Source organism: Lithobates pipiens, unplaced genomic scaffold, assembly GCF_037356315.1.
Source record: "Lithobates pipiens isolate NorthernLeopardFrog02 unplaced genomic scaffold, aLitPip1_a1.2 Scaffold_151, whole genome shotgun sequence".
NCBI classification, from domain to species: Eukaryota; Metazoa; Chordata; class Amphibia; order Anura; family Ranidae; genus Lithobates; species Lithobates pipiens.
In genome coordinates this window covers 14,954-33,349 of record NW_027507740.1, presented here as the reverse complement: position 1 = coordinate 33,349, position 18,396 = coordinate 14,954, and the positions used below count along the sequence as shown (strand labels likewise).

The 18,396-nt window shown below is 57.6% G+C and overlaps 1 protein-coding gene across 1 annotated transcript; it reads left to right on the top strand.

Moving 5' to 3' along the window:
* The first annotated feature begins 1,891 nt into the window (after positions 1 to 1,891).
* On the top strand, positions 1,892 to 13,234 carry LOC143981407 (sodium/glucose cotransporter 1-like). Its single transcript, XM_077479236.1, has 3 exons — positions 1,892 to 2,146; positions 3,959 to 4,094; positions 13,092 to 13,234. The coding sequence occupies exons 1-3, from the start codon at positions 1,907 to 1,909 to the stop codon at positions 13,205 to 13,207; spliced, it is 492 nt and encodes a 163-aa protein (XP_077335362.1). The 5' UTR covers positions 1,892 to 1,906; the 3' UTR covers positions 13,208 to 13,234.
* The last annotated feature ends 5,162 nt before the right edge of the window (positions 13,235 to 18,396 follow it).

The window sequence follows — 18,396 nt, the reverse complement described above, 5'->3', positions numbered from 1 at the left end:
TTAGTTCTTCCCTCTCTTTGGGGATCCTCCATATTATTCTCAGTTGTTCCCCCTCATTGGGGATCCTCCATATTATTCTTAGTTCTGCCCTCTCATTGGGGAATCCTCCATATTATTCTCAGTTGTTCCCCCTCATTGGGGATCCTCCATATTATTCTTAGTTCTTCCCTCTCCTTGGGGATCCTCCATATTATTCTTAGTTCTTCCCTCTCATTGGGGAATCCTCCATATTATTCTCAGTTGTTCCCCCTCATTGGGGATCCTCCATATTATTCTTAGTTCTGCCCTCTCATTGGGGAATCCTCCATATTATTCTCAGTTGTTCCCCCTCATTGGGGATCCTCCATATTATTCTTAGTTCTTCCCTCTCCTTGGGGAGTCCTCCATATTATTCTTAGTTCTTCCCTCTCTTTGGGGATCCTCCATATTATTCTTAGTTCTTCCCTCTCTTTGGGGATCCTCCATATTATTCTCAGTTGTTCCCCCTCATTGGGGATCCTCCATATTATTCTTAGTTCTGCCCTCTCATTGGGGAATCCTCCATATTATTCTCAGTTGTTCCCCCTCATTGGGGATCCTCCATATTATTCTTAGTTCTTCCCTCTCCTTGGGGATCCTCCATATTATTCTTAGTTCTTCCCTCTCATTGGGGAATCCTCCATATTATTCTCAGTTGTTCCCCCTCATTGGGGATCCTCCATATTATTCTTAGTTCTGCCCTCTCATTGGGGAATCCTCCATATTATTCTCAGTTGTTCCCCCTCATTGGGGATCCTCCATATTATTCTTAGTTCTTCCCTCTCCTTGGGGATCCTCCATATTATTCTTAGTTCTTCCCTCTCATTGGGGATCCTCCATATTATTCTTAGTTCTTCCCTCTCATTGGGGAATCCTCCATATTATTCTTAGTTCTGCCCTCTCTTTGGGGATCCTCCATATTATTCTTAGTTCTTCCCTCTCCTTGGGGATCCTCCATATTATTCTTAGTTCTTCCCTCTCCTTGGGGATCCTCCATATTATTCTTAGTTCTTCCCTCTCTTTGGGGATCCTCCATATTATTCTTAGTTCTTCCCTCTCTTTGGGGATCCTCCATATTATTCTCAGTTGTTCCCCCTCATTGGGGATCCTCCATATTATTCTTAGTTCTTCCCTCTCTTTGGGGATCCTCCATATTATTCTTAGTTCTGCCCTCTCATTGGGGATCCTCCATATTATTCTTAGTTCTTCCCTCTCATTGGGGATCCTCCATATTATTCTTAGTTCTTCCCCCTCATTGGGGATCCTCCATATTATTCTTAGTTCTTCCCTCTGAATGAGGAGTCCTCCATATTCTTCTAAAGCCCCATACACACTATCAGTTTTTACTTCAGATTTACCAAAACCATATAATATGAGGTCACACTTCAGGAGTTTGAGTTTGTATGCAATCAGGTCGGCCCTTCACTACATGGTTTTGATAAACCTGAAGGAAAAACCCAGCAGAAAATCTGATAGTGTTTATGGGGCTTTAGTTGTTTCCTCTCATTGGGGCATCCTCCATATTATTCTCAGTTCTCCTTCTTCTTGGTGAATCCTTTATATTATTCTTAGTTGCTCCCTTTAGAAGGGGAATCCATCAGACACGAGCCACACGTGGATCTCTAGGTTGGCCGACTCCAGCTTCTGTTGTTAGGAGGAGCAGTAAGCGTGGTGTCCATTGTTATTGCTGAAAAGTAGAAGCAGGGGATGAGTATGTAATGAGCATATCTGTATAAAGATTAGACATTCCCCTCAGACCTGGAGGCATATTCTCTCCCCAGCAGCTGCCAGTGAAGGCGCCCCCCACACAGTAAGCACCGATGTTATAGATTCACGTCACTTTTATATCCAGTTTTGTACTTTTCTCTAGAGTGGTTTTCCGGCTGTGATGGAATTAAGCTTCTTCTTGTGTCCTTCAGCTTTTAGTGAGGTGGGAGGCTACAATGCCCTGATGGAGAAGTACATGAATGCTACACCCAGCAACCTGGGCAACATCTCATTCGCTTGCGCATCTCCGCGCTCAGATGCTCTGCACTTGCTGCGGGATGCCAAAGATGGGGATCTACCTTGGCCAGCTGTGATCGTGGGACTGTCCATTGTGGCCACCTGGTATTGGTGCAGCGACCAGGTAATTCCCATTTTGTACACCTACCTGTGATCTGCCCCCAACTATCATCACTAGTGTAACCTCAATGCAAAAACAAACAACCCAGCCTGAAGGCCTAGACTGCTGGACCCATCATGGAATGAGGCTTCTGATCACTGTACTGACCTCCAGTGAAGTCCATGAGACGCCAGATAACCTGTAATGTGATCCCTTCTGGTGCCCTTTGTACCTGGATCCGATCTTCTCCACCATCTTGTCCTCCACCCATTACTGTGCTTCTGGTTCTTCTCACGGACCTCATACACCTCTCCCAGATAACGGATGTAACCCCTTTTGATGTCTTCTGTACAGGAATTTTCACCCATAGCTGTGCTTCTGGTCCTTCTCATAGACCTCGTACACTTCTCCCTGACACAATATAACCCATAACGTGACCCCTTCTGGTATCCTCTGTACCGGGATCTTCACCATCCTCTCCTCCACCCATTACTGTGCTTCTAATTCTTTTTATAGACCCCATAAAACTATCCCAGACTCCAGATAACTGATAATGTGACCCCTTCTGGTGTCCTCTGTAGAGAGATTGTCTCCACCATCCTGTCCTCCACCCAATACTGAGCTTCTGGTCCTTCTCATAGACCTCTCCCAGACAACTGATAATGTGACCCCTTCTGGTGTCCTCTCTACAGGGATTTTCTCCCATAGCTGTGCTTCTGGTCCTTCTCATAGACCTTGTTCTCCCGGACACAATATAACCCATAACGTGACCCCTTCTGGTCTCCTCTGTACCGGGTTTTTCTTTACCATCCTCTCCTCCTAATACTGAGCTTCTGGTCCTTCTCATCCACCTCTCCCAGACACCAGATAACCGATAATGTGACCCCTTCTGGTCTCCTCTGTGCCGGGTTTTTCTTTACCATCCTCTCCTCCTAATACTGAGCTTCTGGTCCTTCTCATCCACCTCTCCCAGACACCAGATAACCGATAATGTGGCCCCTTCTGGTGTCCTCTGTAGAGAGATTGTCTCCACCATCCTGTCCTCCACCCAATACTGAGCTTCTGGTCCTTCTCATAGACCTCTCACGCCTCTCCCAGACACCAGACCAAAAAGCATGTATGGACGCAGTCACAGAGGATGGAAGGTCGGCCTTTTGGCTGATTACCCTCCCCCCTCCCCCCCCCATCCATCTCTTTATAGTTCTGCACTTCACATGGTGATTTGTGACGGAAGCCGCTATAGACAGGTAGAGATTTGTACCAAAATTCTTTGTGAATTCAATAACTGGACAATTGTCCTTTGATATTTCATTTTCTCTCAACATTTGATTTTGGAAAGAAACTTCCTGAACAGAAATCATATTCACTGTTAGAAAATGTTCTCATCGTTCAAAAACGAATATCGATTCCACCCGACGGACCAATCAAAAATCAAATGATTTTAATATAAATAGTTTTGAGTGAAATTCTACCAGTGTGCGGCCATCTTTACTCCAAAATGCTGCAAATACCGTTTCCTCTCTGGTCCTCCCTCTCCGGTGCTCCAGGAAGAGTAATAGCCCCACCCCCATCACAGGCTGTGCTCCTATAGACTTTACAGAGGAACAAAGTGGGTGTGTCTATACTGGAGAGGGGCGTGTCAGTCCTGGCCTGTTACTGAGAGCTGATTACTAAGTGCAGACCGTATACTCCTCCTTCTGTAGCCTTCCGGTGAGAGGAGACCATCCCAGCCAGAGAAGAGCCCAGCTCTATGTTGTCTGATGATGTCATAATGAGTCTGATGATGTCATAATGAGTCTGATGATGTCATAATGATCCCGTCTCTCCAACCTCCAGGTCATCGTTCAGCGGTGTCTGGCCGCTCGCTCTCTCAAGCACGTTAAGTTGGGGTGCGTTCTGTGCGGTTATCTGAAGATCCTGCCAATGTTCCTGATGGTAATGCCCGGAATGATTAGCAGAGTCCTCTACACCAGTAAGAGTGCTTCAGTGTCCTATACATCCCAGTCCTCCCAGTTCCCATCCCCCAATGCCCCTGTCCTATACATCCCAGTCCTCCCAGTTCCCATCCCCCAATGCCCCTGTCCTATACATCCCAGTCCTCCCAGTTCCCATCCCCCAATGCCCCTGTCCTATACATCCCAGTCCTCCCAGTTCCCATCCCCCAATGCCCCTGTCCTATACATCCCAGTCCTCCCAGTTCCCATCCCCCAATGCCCCTGTCCTATACATCCCAGTCCTCCCAGTTCCCATCCCCCAATGCCCCTGTCCTATACATCCCAGTCCTCCCAGTTCCCATCCCCCAATGCCCCTGTCCTATACATCCCAGTCCTCCCAGTTCCCATCCCCCAATGCCCCTGTCCTATACATCCCAGACCTCCCAGTTCCCATCCCACAAGGACCCTGTCCTATACATCCCAGTCCTCCCAGTTCCCATCCCCCAATGCCCCTGTCCTATACATCCCAATCCTCCCAGTTCTCATTCCCCAAGGCCCCTGTCCTATACATCCCAGTCCTCCCAGTTCCCATCCCCCAATGCCCCTGTCCTATACATCCCAGTCCTCCCAGTTCCCACCCCCCAAGGCCCCTGTCGTATACATCCCAGTCCTCCCAGTTCCCATCCCCCAAGGCCCCTGTCGTATACATCCCAGTCCTCCCAGTTCCCATCCCCCAAGGCCCCTGTCGTATACATCCCAATCCTCCCAGTTCCCATCCCCCAATGCCCCTGTCCTATACATCCCAGACCTCCCAGTTCTCATTCCCCAAGGCCCCTGTCCTATACATCCCAGTCCTCCCAGTTCCCATCCCCCAAGGCCCCTGTCCTATACATCCCAATCCTCCCAGTTCCCATCCCCCAATGCCCCTGTCCTATACATCCCAGTCCTCCCAGTTCCCATCCCCCAAGGCCCCTGTCCTATACATCCCAGTCCTCCCAGTTCCCATCCCCCAATGCCCCTGTCCTATACATCCCAGTCCTCCCAGTTCCCATCCCCCAAGGCCCCTGTCGTATACATCCCAATCCTCCCAGTTCCCATCCCCCAATGCCCCTGTCCTATACATCCCAGACCTCCCAGTTCTCATTCCCCAAGGCCCCTGTCCTATACATCCCAGTCCTCCCAGTTCCCATCCCCCAAGGCCCCTGTCCTATACATCCCAATCCTCCCAGTTCCCATCCCCCAATGCCCCTGTCCTATACATCCCAGTCCTCCCAGTTCCCATCCCCCAAGGCCCCTGTCCTATACATCCCAGTCCTCCCAGTTCCCATCCCCCAATGCCCCTGTCCTATACATCCCAATCCTCCCAGTTCCCACCCCCCAAGGCCCCTGTCGTATACATCCCAGTCCTCCCAGTTCCCATCCCCCAAGGCCCCTGTCGTATACATCCCAGTCCTCCCAGTTCCCATCCCCCAAGGCCCCTGTCCTATACATCCCAATCCTCCCAGTTCCCATCCCCCAATGCCCCTGTCCTATACATCCCAGACCTCCCAGTTCTCATTCCCCAAGGCCCCTGTCCTATACATCCCAGACCTCCCAGTTCCCATCCCCCAAGGCCCCTGTCCTATACATCCCAATCCTCCCAGTTCCCATCCCCCAATGCCCCTGTCCTATACATCCCAGTCCTCCCAGTTCCCATCCCCCAAGGCCCCTGTCCTATACATCCCAGTCCTCCCAGTTCCCATCCCCCAATGCCCCTGTCCTATACATCCCAGTCCTCCCAGTTCCCATCCCCCAAGGCCCCTGTCCTATACATCCCAGTCCTCCCAGTTCCCATCCCCCAAGGCCCCTGTCCTATACATCCCAGTCCTCCCAGTTCCCATCCCCCAATGCCCCTGTCCTATACATCCCAGTCCTCCCAGTTCCCATCCCCCAAGGCCCCTGTCCTATACATCCCAGTCCTCCCAGTTCCCATCCCCCAATGCCCCTGTCCTATACATCCCAATCCTCCCAGTTCCCATCCCCCAAGGCCCCTGTCCTATACATCCCAGTCCTCCCAGTTCCCATCCCCCAAGGCCCCTGTCGTATACATCCCAGTCCTCCCAGTTCCCATCCCCCAATGCCCCTGTCCTATACATCCCAGACCTCCCAGTTCCCATCCCCCAAGGCCCCTGTCCTATACATCCCAGTCCTCCCAGTTCTCATTCCCCAAGGCCCCTGTCCTATACATCCCAGTCCTCCCAGTTCCCATCCCCCAATGCCCCTGTCCTATACATCCCAGTCCTCCCAGTTCCCATCCCCCAATGCCCCTGTCCTATACATCCCAGTCCTCCCAGTTCCCATCCCCCAATGCCCCTGTCCTATACATCCCAGTCCTCCCAGTTCCCATCCCCCAAGGCCCCTGTCGTATACATCCCAGTCCTCCCAGTTCCCATCCCCCAAGGCCCCTGTCGTATACATCCCAGTCCTCCCAGTTCCCATCCCCCAATGCCCCTGTCCTATACATCCCAGTCCTCCCAGTTCCCATCCCCCAAGGCCCCTGTCCTATACATCCCAGTCCTCCCAGTTCCCATCCCCCAATGCCCCTGTCCTATACATCCCAGACCTCCCAGTTCCCATCCCCCAATGCCCCTGTCGTATACATCCCAGTCCTCCCAGTTCCCATCCCCCAATGCCCCTGTCCTATACATCCCAGTCCTCCCAGTTCCCATCCCCCAAGGCCCCTGTCGTATACATCCCAGTCCTCCCAGTTCCCATCCCCCAATGCCCCTGTCCTATACATCCCAGTCCTCCCAGTTCCCATCCCCCAATGCCCCTGTCCTATACATCCCAGTCCTCCCAGTTCCCATCCCCCAAGGCCCCTGTCCTATACATCCCAGTCCTCCCAGTTCCCATCCCCCAAGGCCCCTGTCCTATACATCCCAATCCTCCCAGTTCTCATTCCCCAAGGCCCCTGTCCTATACATCCCAGTCCTCCCAGTTCCCATCCCCCAATGCCCCTGTCCTATACATCCCAGTCCTCCCAGTTCCCATCCCCCAATGCCCCTGTCCTATACATCCCAATCCTCCCAGTTCCCATCCCCCAAGGCCCCTGTCCTATACATCCCAGTCCTCCCAGTTCCCATCCCCCAAGGCCCCTGTCCTATACATCCCAATCCTCCCAGTTCCCATCCCCCAATGCCCCTGTCCTATACATCCCAGTCCTCCCAGTTCCCATCCCCCAAGGCCCCTGTCCTATACATCCCAGTCCTCCCAGTTCCCATCCCCCAATGCCCCTGTCCTATACATCCCAATCCTCCCAGTTCCCACCCCCCAAGGCCCCTGTCGTATACATCCCAGTCCTCCCAGTTCCCATCCCCCAAGGCCCCTGTCGTATACATCCCAGTCCTCCCAGTTCCCATCCCCCAAGGCCCCTGTCCTATACATCCCAATCCTCCCAGTTCCCATCCCCCAATGCCCCTGTCCTATACATCCCAGACCTCCCAGTTCTCATTCCCCAAGGCCCCTGTCCTATACATCCCAGTCCTCCCAGTTCCCATCCCCCAAGGCCCCTGTCCTATACATCCCAATCCTCCCAGTTCCCATCCCCCAATGCCCCTGTCCTATACATCCCAGTCCTCCCAGTTCCCATCCCCCAAGGCCCCTGTCCTATACATCCCAATCCTCCCAGTTCCCATCCCCCAATGCCCCTGTCCTATACATCCCAGACCTCCCAGTTCCCATCCCCCAAGGCCCCTGTCCTATACATCCCAATCCTCCCAGTTCCCATCCCCCAATGCCCCTGTCCTATACATCCCAGTCCTCCCAGTTCCCATCCCCCAAGGCCCCTGTCCTATACATCCCAGTCCTCCCAGTTCCCATCCCCCAATGCCCCTGTCCTATACATCCCAGTCCTCCCAGTTCCCATCCCCCAAGGCCCCTGTCCTATACATCCCAGTCCTCCCAGTTCCCATCCCCCAAGGCCCCTGTCCTATACATCCCAGTCCTCCCAGTTCCCATCCCCCAATGCCCCTGTCCTATACATCCCAGTCCTCCCAGTTCCCATCCCCCAAGGCCCCTGTCCTATACATCCCAGTCCTCCCAGTTCCCATCCCCCAATGCCCCTGTCCTATACATCCCAGTCCTCCCAGTTCCCATCCCCCAAGGCCCCTGTCGTATACATCCCAGTCCTCCCAGTTCCCATCCCCCAATGCCCCTGTCCTATACATCCCAGTCCTCCCAGTTCCCATCCCCCAATGCCCCTGTCCTATACATCCCAGTCCTCCCAGTTCCCATCCCCCAAGGCCCCTGTCCTATACATCCCAGTCCTCCCAGTTCCCATCCCCCAATGCCCCTGTCCTATACATCCCAATCCTCCCAGTTCCCATCCCCCAAGGCCCCTGTCGTATACATCCCAGTCCTCCCAGTTCCCATCCCCCAATGCCCCTGTCCTATACATCCCAGACCTCCCAGTTCCCATCCCCCAAGGCCCCTGTCCTATACATCCCAGTCCTCCCAGTTCTCATTCCCCAAGGCCCCTGTCCTATACATCCCAGTCCTCCCAGTTCCCATCCCCCAATGCCCCTGTCCTATACATCCCAGTCCTCCCAGTTCCCATCCCCCAATGCCCCTGTCCTATACATCCCAGTCCTCCCAGTTCCCATCCCCCAATGCCCCTGTCCTATACATCCCAGTCCTCCCAGTTCCCATCCCCCAAGGCCCCTGTCGTATACATCCCAGTCCTCCCAGTTCCCATCCCCCAAGGCCCCTGTCCTATACATCCCAGTCCTCCCAGTTCCCATCCCCCAATGCCCCTGTCCTATACATCCCAGTCCTCCCAGTTCCCATCCCCCAATGCCCCTGTCCTATACATCCCAGTCCTCCCAGTTCCCATCCCCCAATGCCCCTGTCCTATACATCCCAGACCTCCCAGTTCCCATCCCCCAAGGCCCCTGTCGTATACATCCCAGTCCTCCCAGTTCCCATCCCCCAATGCCCCTGTCCTATACATCCCAGTCCTCCCAGTTCCCATCCCCCAAGGCCCCTGTCCTATACATCCCAATCCTCCCAGTTCCCATCCCCCAATGCCCCTGTCCTATACATCCCAGTCCTCCCAGTTCCCATCCCCCAATGCCCCTGTCCTATACATCCCAGTCCTCCCAGTTCCCATCCCCCAATGCCCCTGTCCTATACATCCCAGTCCTCCCAGTTCCCATCCCCCAAGGCCCCTGTCCTATACATCCCAGTCCTCCCAGTTCCCATCCCCCAAGGCCCCTGTCCTATACATCCCAGACCTCCCAGTTCTCATTCCCCAATGCCCCTGTCCTATACATCCCAGTCCTCCCAGTTCCCATCCCCCAATGCCCCTGTCCTATACATCCCAATCCTCCCAGTTCTCATTCCCCAATGCCCCTGTCCTATACATCCCAATCCTCCCAGTTCCCATCCCCCAATGCCCCTGTCCTATACATCCCAATCCTCCCAGTTCTCATTCCCCAATGCCCCTGTCCTATACATCCCAGTCCTCCCAGTTCCCATCCCCCAAGGCCCCTGTCCTATACATCCCAGACCTCCCAGTTCCCATCCCCCAATGCCCCTGTCCTATACATCCCAGACCTCCCAGTTCCCATCCCCCAATGCCCCTGTCCTATACATCCCAGTCCTCCCAGTTCCCATCCCCCAAGGCCCCTGTCCTATACATCCCAATCCTCCCAGTTCCCATCCCCCAAGGCCCCTGTCCTATACATCCCAGACCTCCCAGTTCCCATCCCCCAAGGCCCCTGTCCTATACATCCCAATCCTCCCAGTTCCCATCCCCCAAGGCCCCTGTCCTATACATCCCAGTCCTCCCAGTTCCCATCCCCCAAGGCCCCTGTCCTATACATCCCAGTCCTCCCAGTTCCCATCCCCCAAGGCCCCTGTCCTATACATCCCAGTCCTCCCAGTTCCCATCCCCCAAGGCCCCTGTCCTATACATCCCAGTCCTCCCAGTTCCCATCCCCCAAGGCCCCTGTCCTATACATCCCAGTCCTCCCAGTTCCCATCCCCCAATGCCCCTGTCCTATACATCCCAGTCCTCCCAGTTCCCATCCCCCAATGCCCCTGTCCTATACATCCCAGTCCTCCCAGTTCCCATCCCCCAAGGCCCCTGTCGTATACATCCCAGTCCTCCCAGTTCCCATCCCCCAAGGCCCCTGTCCTATACATCCCAGTCCTCCCAGTTCCCACCCCCCAATGCCCCTGTCCTATACATCCCAGACCTCCCAGTTCCCATCCCCCAAGGCCCCTGTCCTATACATCCCAGTCCTCCCAGTTCTCATTCCCCAATGCCCCTGTCCTATACATCCCAGTCCTCCCAGTTCCCATCCCCCAAGGCCCCTGTCCTATACATCCCAGTCCTCCCAGTTCCCATCCCCCAAGGCCCCTGTCGTATACATCCCAGTCCTCCCAGTTCCCATCCCCCAATGCCCCTGTCCTATACATCCCAGTCCTCCCAGTTCCCATCCCCCAAGGCCCCTGTCGTATACATCCCAGTCCTCCCAGTTCCCATCCCCCAATGCCCCTGTCCTATACATCCCAGTCCTCCCAGTTCCCATCCCCCAATGCCCCTGTCCTATACATCCCAGTCCTCCCAGTTCTCATTCCCCAAGGCCCCTGTCCTATACATCCCAGTCCTCCCAGTTCCCATCCCCCAAGGCCCCTGTCCTATACATCCCAGTCCTCCCAGTTCCCATCCCCCAATGCCCCTGTCCTATACATCCCAGTCCTCCCAGTTCCCATCCCCCAATGCCCCTGTCCTATACATCCCAGTCCTCCCAGTTCCCATCCCCCAATGCCCCTGTCCTATACATCCCAGTCCTCCCAGTTCCCATCCCCCAATGCCCCTGTCCTATACATCCCAGTCCTCCCAGTTCCCATCCCCCAAGGCCCCTGTCCTATACATCCCAGTCCTCCCAGTTCCCATCCCCCAATGCCCCTGTCCTATACATCCCAGTCCTCCCAGTTCCCATCCCCCAAGGCCCCTGTCGTATACATCCCAGTCCTCCCAGTTCCCATCCCCCAATGCCCCTGTCCTATACATCCCAGTCCTCCCAGTTCCCATCCCCCAATGCCCCTGTCCTATACATCCCAGTCCTCCCAGTTCCCATCCCCCAATGCCCCTGTCCTATACATCCCAGTCCTCCCAGTTCCCATCCCCCAAGGCCCCTGTCCTATACATCCCAGACCTCCCAGTTCCCATCCCCCAATGCCCCTGTCCTATACATCCCAGTCCTCCCAGTTCCCATCCCCCTGTCCTATACATCCCAGTCCTCCCAGTTCCCATCCCCCTGTCCTATACATCCCAGTCCTCCCAGTTCCCATCCCCCAATGCCCCTGTCCTATACATCCCAGTCCTCCCAGTTCCCATCCCCCAATGCCCCTGTCCTATACATCCCAGTCCTCCCAGTTCTCATTCCCCAAGGCCCCTGTCCTATACATCCCAGTCCTCCCAGTTCCCATCCCCCAAGGCCCCTGTCCTATACATCCCAGTCCTCCCAGTTCCCATCCCCCAATGCCCCTGTCCTATACATCCCAGTCCTCCCAGTTCCCATCCCCCAATGCCCCTGTCCTATACATCCCAGTCCTCCCAGTTCCCATCCCCCAAGGCCCCTGTCGTATACATCCCAATCCTCCCAGTTCCCATCCCCCAATGCCCCTGTCCTATACATCCCAGACCTCCCAGTTCTCATTCCCCAAGGCCCCTGTCCTATACATCCCAGTCCTCCCAGTTCCCATCCCCCAATGCCCCTGTCCTATACATCCCAGTCCTCCCAGTTCTCATTCCCCAAGGCCCCTGTCCTATACATCCCAGTCCTCCCAGTTCCCATCCCCCAATGCCCCTGTCCTATACATCCCAGTCCTCCCAGTTCCCATCCCCCAATGCCCCTGTCCTATACATCCCAATCCTCCCAGTTCCCATCCCCCAAGGCCCCTGTCCTATACATCCCAGTCCTCCCAGTTCCCATCCCCCAAGGCCCCTGTCCTATACATCCCAGTCCTCCCAGTTCCCATCCCCCAATGCCCCTGTCCTATACATCCCAGTCCTCCCAGTTCCCATCCCCCAAGGCCCCTGTCCTATACATCCCAGTCCTCCCAGTTCCCATCCCCCAATGCCCCTGTCCTATACATCCCAGTCCTCCCAGTTCCCATCCCCCAAGGCCCCTGTCCTATACATCCCAGTCCTCCCAGTTCCCATCCCCCAAGGCCCCTGTCCTATACATCCCAATCCTCCCAGTTCCCATCCCCCAAGGCCCCTGTCCTATACATCCCAGTCCTCCCAGTTCCCATCCCCCAAGGCCCCTGTCCTATACATCCCAGACCTCCCAGTTCCCATCCCCCAAGGCCCCTGTCCTATACATCCCAGTCCTCCCAGTTCCCATCCCCCAATGCCCCTGTCCTATACATCCCAGTCCTCCCAGTTCCCATCCCCCAATGCCCCTGTCCTATACATCCCAATCCTCCCAGTTCCCATCCCCCAATGCCCCTGTCCTATACATCCCAGTCCTCCCAGTTCCCATCCCCCAAGGCCCCTGTCCTATACATCCCAATCCTCCCAGTTCCCATCCCCCAAGGCCCCTGTCCTATACATCCCAGTCCTCCCAGTTCCCATCCCCCAAGGCCCCTGTCCTATACATCCCAGACCTCCCAGTTCCCATCCCCCAAGGCCCCTGTCCTATACATCCCAGTCCTCCCAGTTCCCATCCCCCAATGCCCCTGTCCTATACATCCCAGTCCTCCCAGTTCCCATCCCCCAATGCCCCTGTCCTATACATCCCAGTCCTCCCAGTTCCCATCCCCCAATGCCCCTGTCCTATACATCCCAGTCCTCCCAGTTCCCATCCCCCAAGGCCCCTGTCCTATACATCCCAGTCCTCCCAGTTCCCATCCCCCAAGGCCCCTGTCCTATACATCCCAGTCCTCCCAGTTCCCATCCCCCAATGCCCCTGTCCTATACATCCCAGTCCTCCCAGTTCCCATCCCCCCAGAGCTGTGATATTCTCTTATGATTGGACGTGTAGAGGAAGTGGCGTGTGTCGTGCCGGAAGAATGTCAGGAGTTTTGTGGAACACCAATTGGCTGCTCAAACATCGCTTACCCCAAGCTGGTGGTAAAACTGATGCCCACAGGTAAGTGACCAATCACAGCCCGCAAAGGACTGAGATACAAGGCTACAATGTATTATATGATACAACGCTATGATGTCACCACCTCGTGCCTGACACCCCATATCTGACCCTCCCCCCTCCTCCCTGTACCCGACACTCTCCCCTCCTCCTCCTTGTACCCGACACTCTCCCCCCCTCCTCCTCCCTGTACCCGACACTCTCCCCCCCTCCTCCTCGTACCCGACACTCTCCCCTCCTCCTCCCTGTACCCGACACTCTCCCCTCCTCCTCCCTGTACCCGACACTCTCCCCCCCTCCTCCTCGTACCCGACACTCTCCCCTCCTCCTCCCTGTACCCGACACTCTCCCCTCCTCCTCCCTGTACCCGACACTCTCCCCTCCTCCTCCCTGTACCCGACACTCTCCCCTCCTCCTCCCTGTACCCGACACTCTCCCCTCCTCCTCCTTGTACCCGACACTCTCCCCTCCTCCTCCTTGTACCCAACACTCCCCCCTCCTCCTCCCTGTACCCGACACTCTCCCCCCCTCCTCCTCGTACCCGACACTCTCCCCTCCTCCTCCCTGTACCCGACACTCTCCCCTCCTCCTCCCTGTACCCGACACTCTCCCCCCCTCCTCCTCGTACCCGACACTCTCCCCTCCTCCTCCCTGTACCCGACACTCTCCCCTCCTCCTCCCTGTACCCGACACTCTCCCCTCCTCCTCCTTGTACCCGACACTCTCCCCTCCTCCTCCTTGTACCCAACACTCCCCCCTCCTCCTCCCTGTACCCGACACTCCCCCCTCCTCCTCCCTGTACCCGACACTCTCCCCTCCTCCTCCCTGTACCCGACACTCTCCCCTCCTCCTCCTTATACCCGACACTCTCCCCTCCTCCTCCTCCCTGTACCCGACACTCTCCCCTCCTCCTCCTTGTACCCAACACTCTCCCCTCCTCCTCCTTATACCCGACACTCTCCCCTCCTCCTCCTCCCTGTACCCGACACTCTCCCCCCCTCCTCCTCGTACCCGACACTCTCCCCTCCTCCTCCCTGTACCCGACACTCTCCCCTCCTCCTCCTTGTACCCGACACTCTCCCCTCCTCCTCCCTGTACCCGACACTCTCCCCTCCTCCTCCCTGTACCCGACACTCTCCCCTCCTCCTCCTTGTACCCGACACTCTCCCCTCCTCCTCCCTGTACCCGACACTCTCCCCTCCTCCTCCCTGTACCCGACACTCTCCCCTCCTCCTCCTTGTACCCGACACTCTCCCCTCCTCCTCCCTGTACCCGACACTCTCCCCTCCTCCTCCCTGTACCCGACACTATCCCTTCCTCCTCCCTGTACCCGACACTCCCCCTCCTCCTCCCTGTACCCGACACTCTCCCCTCCTCCTCCTCGTACCCGACACTCCCCCTCCTCATACCCGACACTCCCCCTCCTCATACCCGACACTCCCCCTCCTCCTCCCTGTACCCGACACTCTCCCCTCCTCATACCCGACACTCCCCCTCCTCCTCCCTGTACCCGACACTCTCCCCTCCTCCTCCTCGTACCCGACACTCCCCCTCCTCATACCCGACACTCCCCCTCCTCATACCCGACACTCCCCCTCCTCCTCCCTGTACCCGACACTCTCCCCTCCTCATACCCGACACTCCCCCTCCTCCTCCCTGTACCCGACACTCTCCCCTCCTCCTCCTCGTACCCGACACTCCCCCTCCTCATACCCGACACTCCCCCTCCTCCTCCTCGTACCCGACACTCCCCCTCCTCATACCCGACACTCTCCCCTCCTCCTCCTCGTACCCGACACTCTCCCCTCCTCCCTGTACCCGACACTCTCCCCTCCTCCTCCCTGTACCCGACACTCTCCCCTCCTCCTCCCTGTACCCGACACTCTCCCCTCCTCCTCCCTGTACCCGACACTCTCCCCTCCTCCTCCCTGTACCCGACACTCTCCCCTCCTCCTCCCTGTACCCGACACTCTCCCCTCCTCCTCCTTGTACCCGACACTCTCCCCTCCTCCTCCCTGTACCCGACACTCTCCCCTCCTCCTCCCTGTACCCGACACTCTCCCCTCCTCCTCCCTGTACCCGACACTCTCCCCTCCTCCTCCCTGTACCCGACACTCTCCCCTCCTCCTCGTACCCGACACTCTCCCCTCCCCCTCCTTGTACCCGACACTCTCCCCTCCTCCTCCCTGTACCCGACACTCTCCCCTCCTCCCTGTACCCGACACTCTCCCCTCCTCCTCCCTGTACCCGACACTCTCCCCTCCTCCTCCCTGTACCCGACACTCTCCCCTCCTCCCTGTACCCGACACTCTCCCCTCCTCCTCCCTGTACCCGACACTCTCCCCTCCTCCTCCCTGTACCCGACACTCTCCCCTCCTCCTCCTTGTACCCGACACTCCCCTTCTCCTCCTCATACCCGACACTCTCCCCTCCTCCTCCCTGTACCCGACACTCTCCCCTCCTCCTCCCTGTACCCGACACTCTCCCCTCCTCCTCCCTGTACCCGACACTCCCCCTCCTCCTCCCTGTACCCGACACTCTCCCCTCCTCCTCCCTGTACCCGACACTCCCCCTCCTCCTCCCTGTACCCGACACTCTCCCCTCCTCCTCCCTGTACCCGACACTCTCCCCTCCTCCTCCCTGTACCCGACACTCCCCCTCCTCCTCCCTGTACCCGACACTCCCCCCTCCTCCTCCCTGTACCCGACACTCTCCCCTCCTCCTCCCTGTACCCGACACTCTCCCCTCCTCCTCCTTGTACCCGACACTCTCCCCTCCTCCTCCTTGTACCCGACACTCCCCCCTCCTCCTCCCTGTACCCGACACTCTCCCCTCCTCCTCCCTGTACCCGACACTCTCCCCTCCTCCTCCCTGTACCTGACACTCTCCCTCCTCCTCCCTGTACCCGACACTCTCCCCTCCTCCTCCTTGTACCCGACACTCTCCCCTCCTCCTCCCTGTACCCGACACTCTCCCCTCCTCCTCCTTGTACCCGACACTCTCCCCTCCTCCTCCCTGTACCCGACACTCTCCCCTCCTCCTCCTTGTACCCGACACTCTCCCCTCCTCCTCCTTGTACCCGACACTCTCCCCTCCTCCTCCCTGTACCCGACACTCTCCCCTCCTCCTCCCTGTACCTGACACTCTCCCTCCTCCTCCCTGTACCCGACACTCTCCCCTCCTCCTCCTTGTACCCGACACTCTCCCCTCCTCCTCCCTGTACCCGACACTCTCCCCCCCTCCTCCTTGTACCCGACACTCTCCCCTCCTCCTCCCTGTACCCGACACTCTCCCCTCCTCCTCCTTGTACCCGACACTCTCCCCTCCTCCTCCTTGTACCCGACACTCCCCCTCCTCCTCCCTGTACCCGACACTCTCCCCTCCTCCTCCCTGTACCTGACACTCTCCCCTCCTCCTCCTTGTACCCGACACTCTCCCCTCCTCCTCCCTGTACCCGACACTCTCCCCTCCTCCTCCCTGTACCCGACACTCTCCCCTCCTCCTCCCTGTACCCGACACTCTCCCCTCCTCCTCCCTGTACCCGACACTCTCCCCTCCTCCTCCTTGTACCCGACACTCCCCCTCCTCCTCCCTGTACCCGACACTCTCCCCTCCTCCTCCCTGTACCCGACACTCTCCCCTCCTCCTCCCTGTACCCGACACTCTCCCCTCCTCCTCCCTGTACCCGACACTCTCCCCTCCTCCTCCTTGTACCCGACACTCTCCCCTCCTCCTCCTTGTACCCGACACTCTGCCCTCCTCCTCCTTGTACCCGACACTCCCCCTCCTCCTCCCTGTACCCGACACTCTCCCCTCCTCCTCCTTGTACCCGACACTCCCCCTCCTCCTCCCTGTACCCGACACTCTCCCCTCCTCCTCCCTGTACCCGACACTCTCCCCTCCTCCTCCCTGTACCCGACACTCTCCCCTCCTCCTCCCTGTACCCGACACTCTCCCCTCCTCCTCCCTGTACCCGACACTCTCCCCTCCTCCTCCCTGTACCCGACACTCTCCCCTCCTCCTCCTTGTACCCGACCCTCCCCCCTCCTCCTCCCTGTACCCGACACTCTCCCCTCCTCCTCCCTGTACCCGACACTCTCCCCTCCTCCTCCTCGTACCCGACACCCTCCCCTCCTCCTCCTTGTACCCGACACTCTCCCCTCCTCCTCCCTGTACCCGACACTCTCCCCTCCTCCTCCTTGTACCCGACACTCTCCCCTCCTCCTCCTCGTACCCGACACTCTCCCCTCCTCCCGTACCCGACACTCTCCCCTCCTCCTCCCTGTACCCGACACTCTCCCCTCCTCCTCCTCGTACCCGACACCCTCCCCTCCTCCTCCCTGTACCCGACACTCTCCCCTCCTCCTCCTTGTACCCGACACTCTCCCCTCCTCCTCCCTGTACCCGACACTCTCCCCTCCTCCTCCCTGTACCCGACACTCTCCCCTCCTCCTCCCTGTACCCGACACTCTCCCTCCTCCTCCCTGTACCCGACACTCTCCCCTCCTCCTCCTTGTACCCGACACTCTCCCCTCCTCCTCCCTGTACCCGACACTCTCCCCTCCTCCTCCTTGTACCCGACACTCTCCCCTCCTCCTCCCTGTACCCGACACTCTCCCCTCCTCCTCCTTGTACCCGACACTCTCCCCTCCTCCTCCTTGTACCCGACACTCTCCCCTCCTCCTCCTTGTACCCGACACTCCCCCTCCTCCTCCCTGTACCCGACACTCTCCCCTCCTCCTCCCTGTACCCGACACTCTCCCCTCCTCCTCCCTGTACCCGACACTCTCCCCTCCTCCTCCCTGTACCCGACACTCTCCCCTCCTCCTCCCTGTACCCGACACTCTCCCCTCCTCCTCCCTGTACCCGACACTCTCCCCTCCTCCTCCCTGTACCCGACACTCTCCCCTCCTCCTCCTTGTACCCGACACTCTCCCCTCCTCCCTGTACCCGACACTCTCCCCTCCTCCTCCCTGTACCCGACACTCTCTCCTCCTCCTCCCTGTACCCGACACTCTCCCCTCCTCCTCCCTGTACCCGACACTCTCCCCTCCTCCTCCTTGTACCCGACACTCCCCCCTCCTCCTCCCTGTACCCGACACTCTCCCCTCCTCCTCCCTGTACCCGACACTCTCCCCTCCTCCTCCCTGTACCCGACACTCTCCCCTCCTCCTCCTCGTACCCGACACTGTCCCCCCCT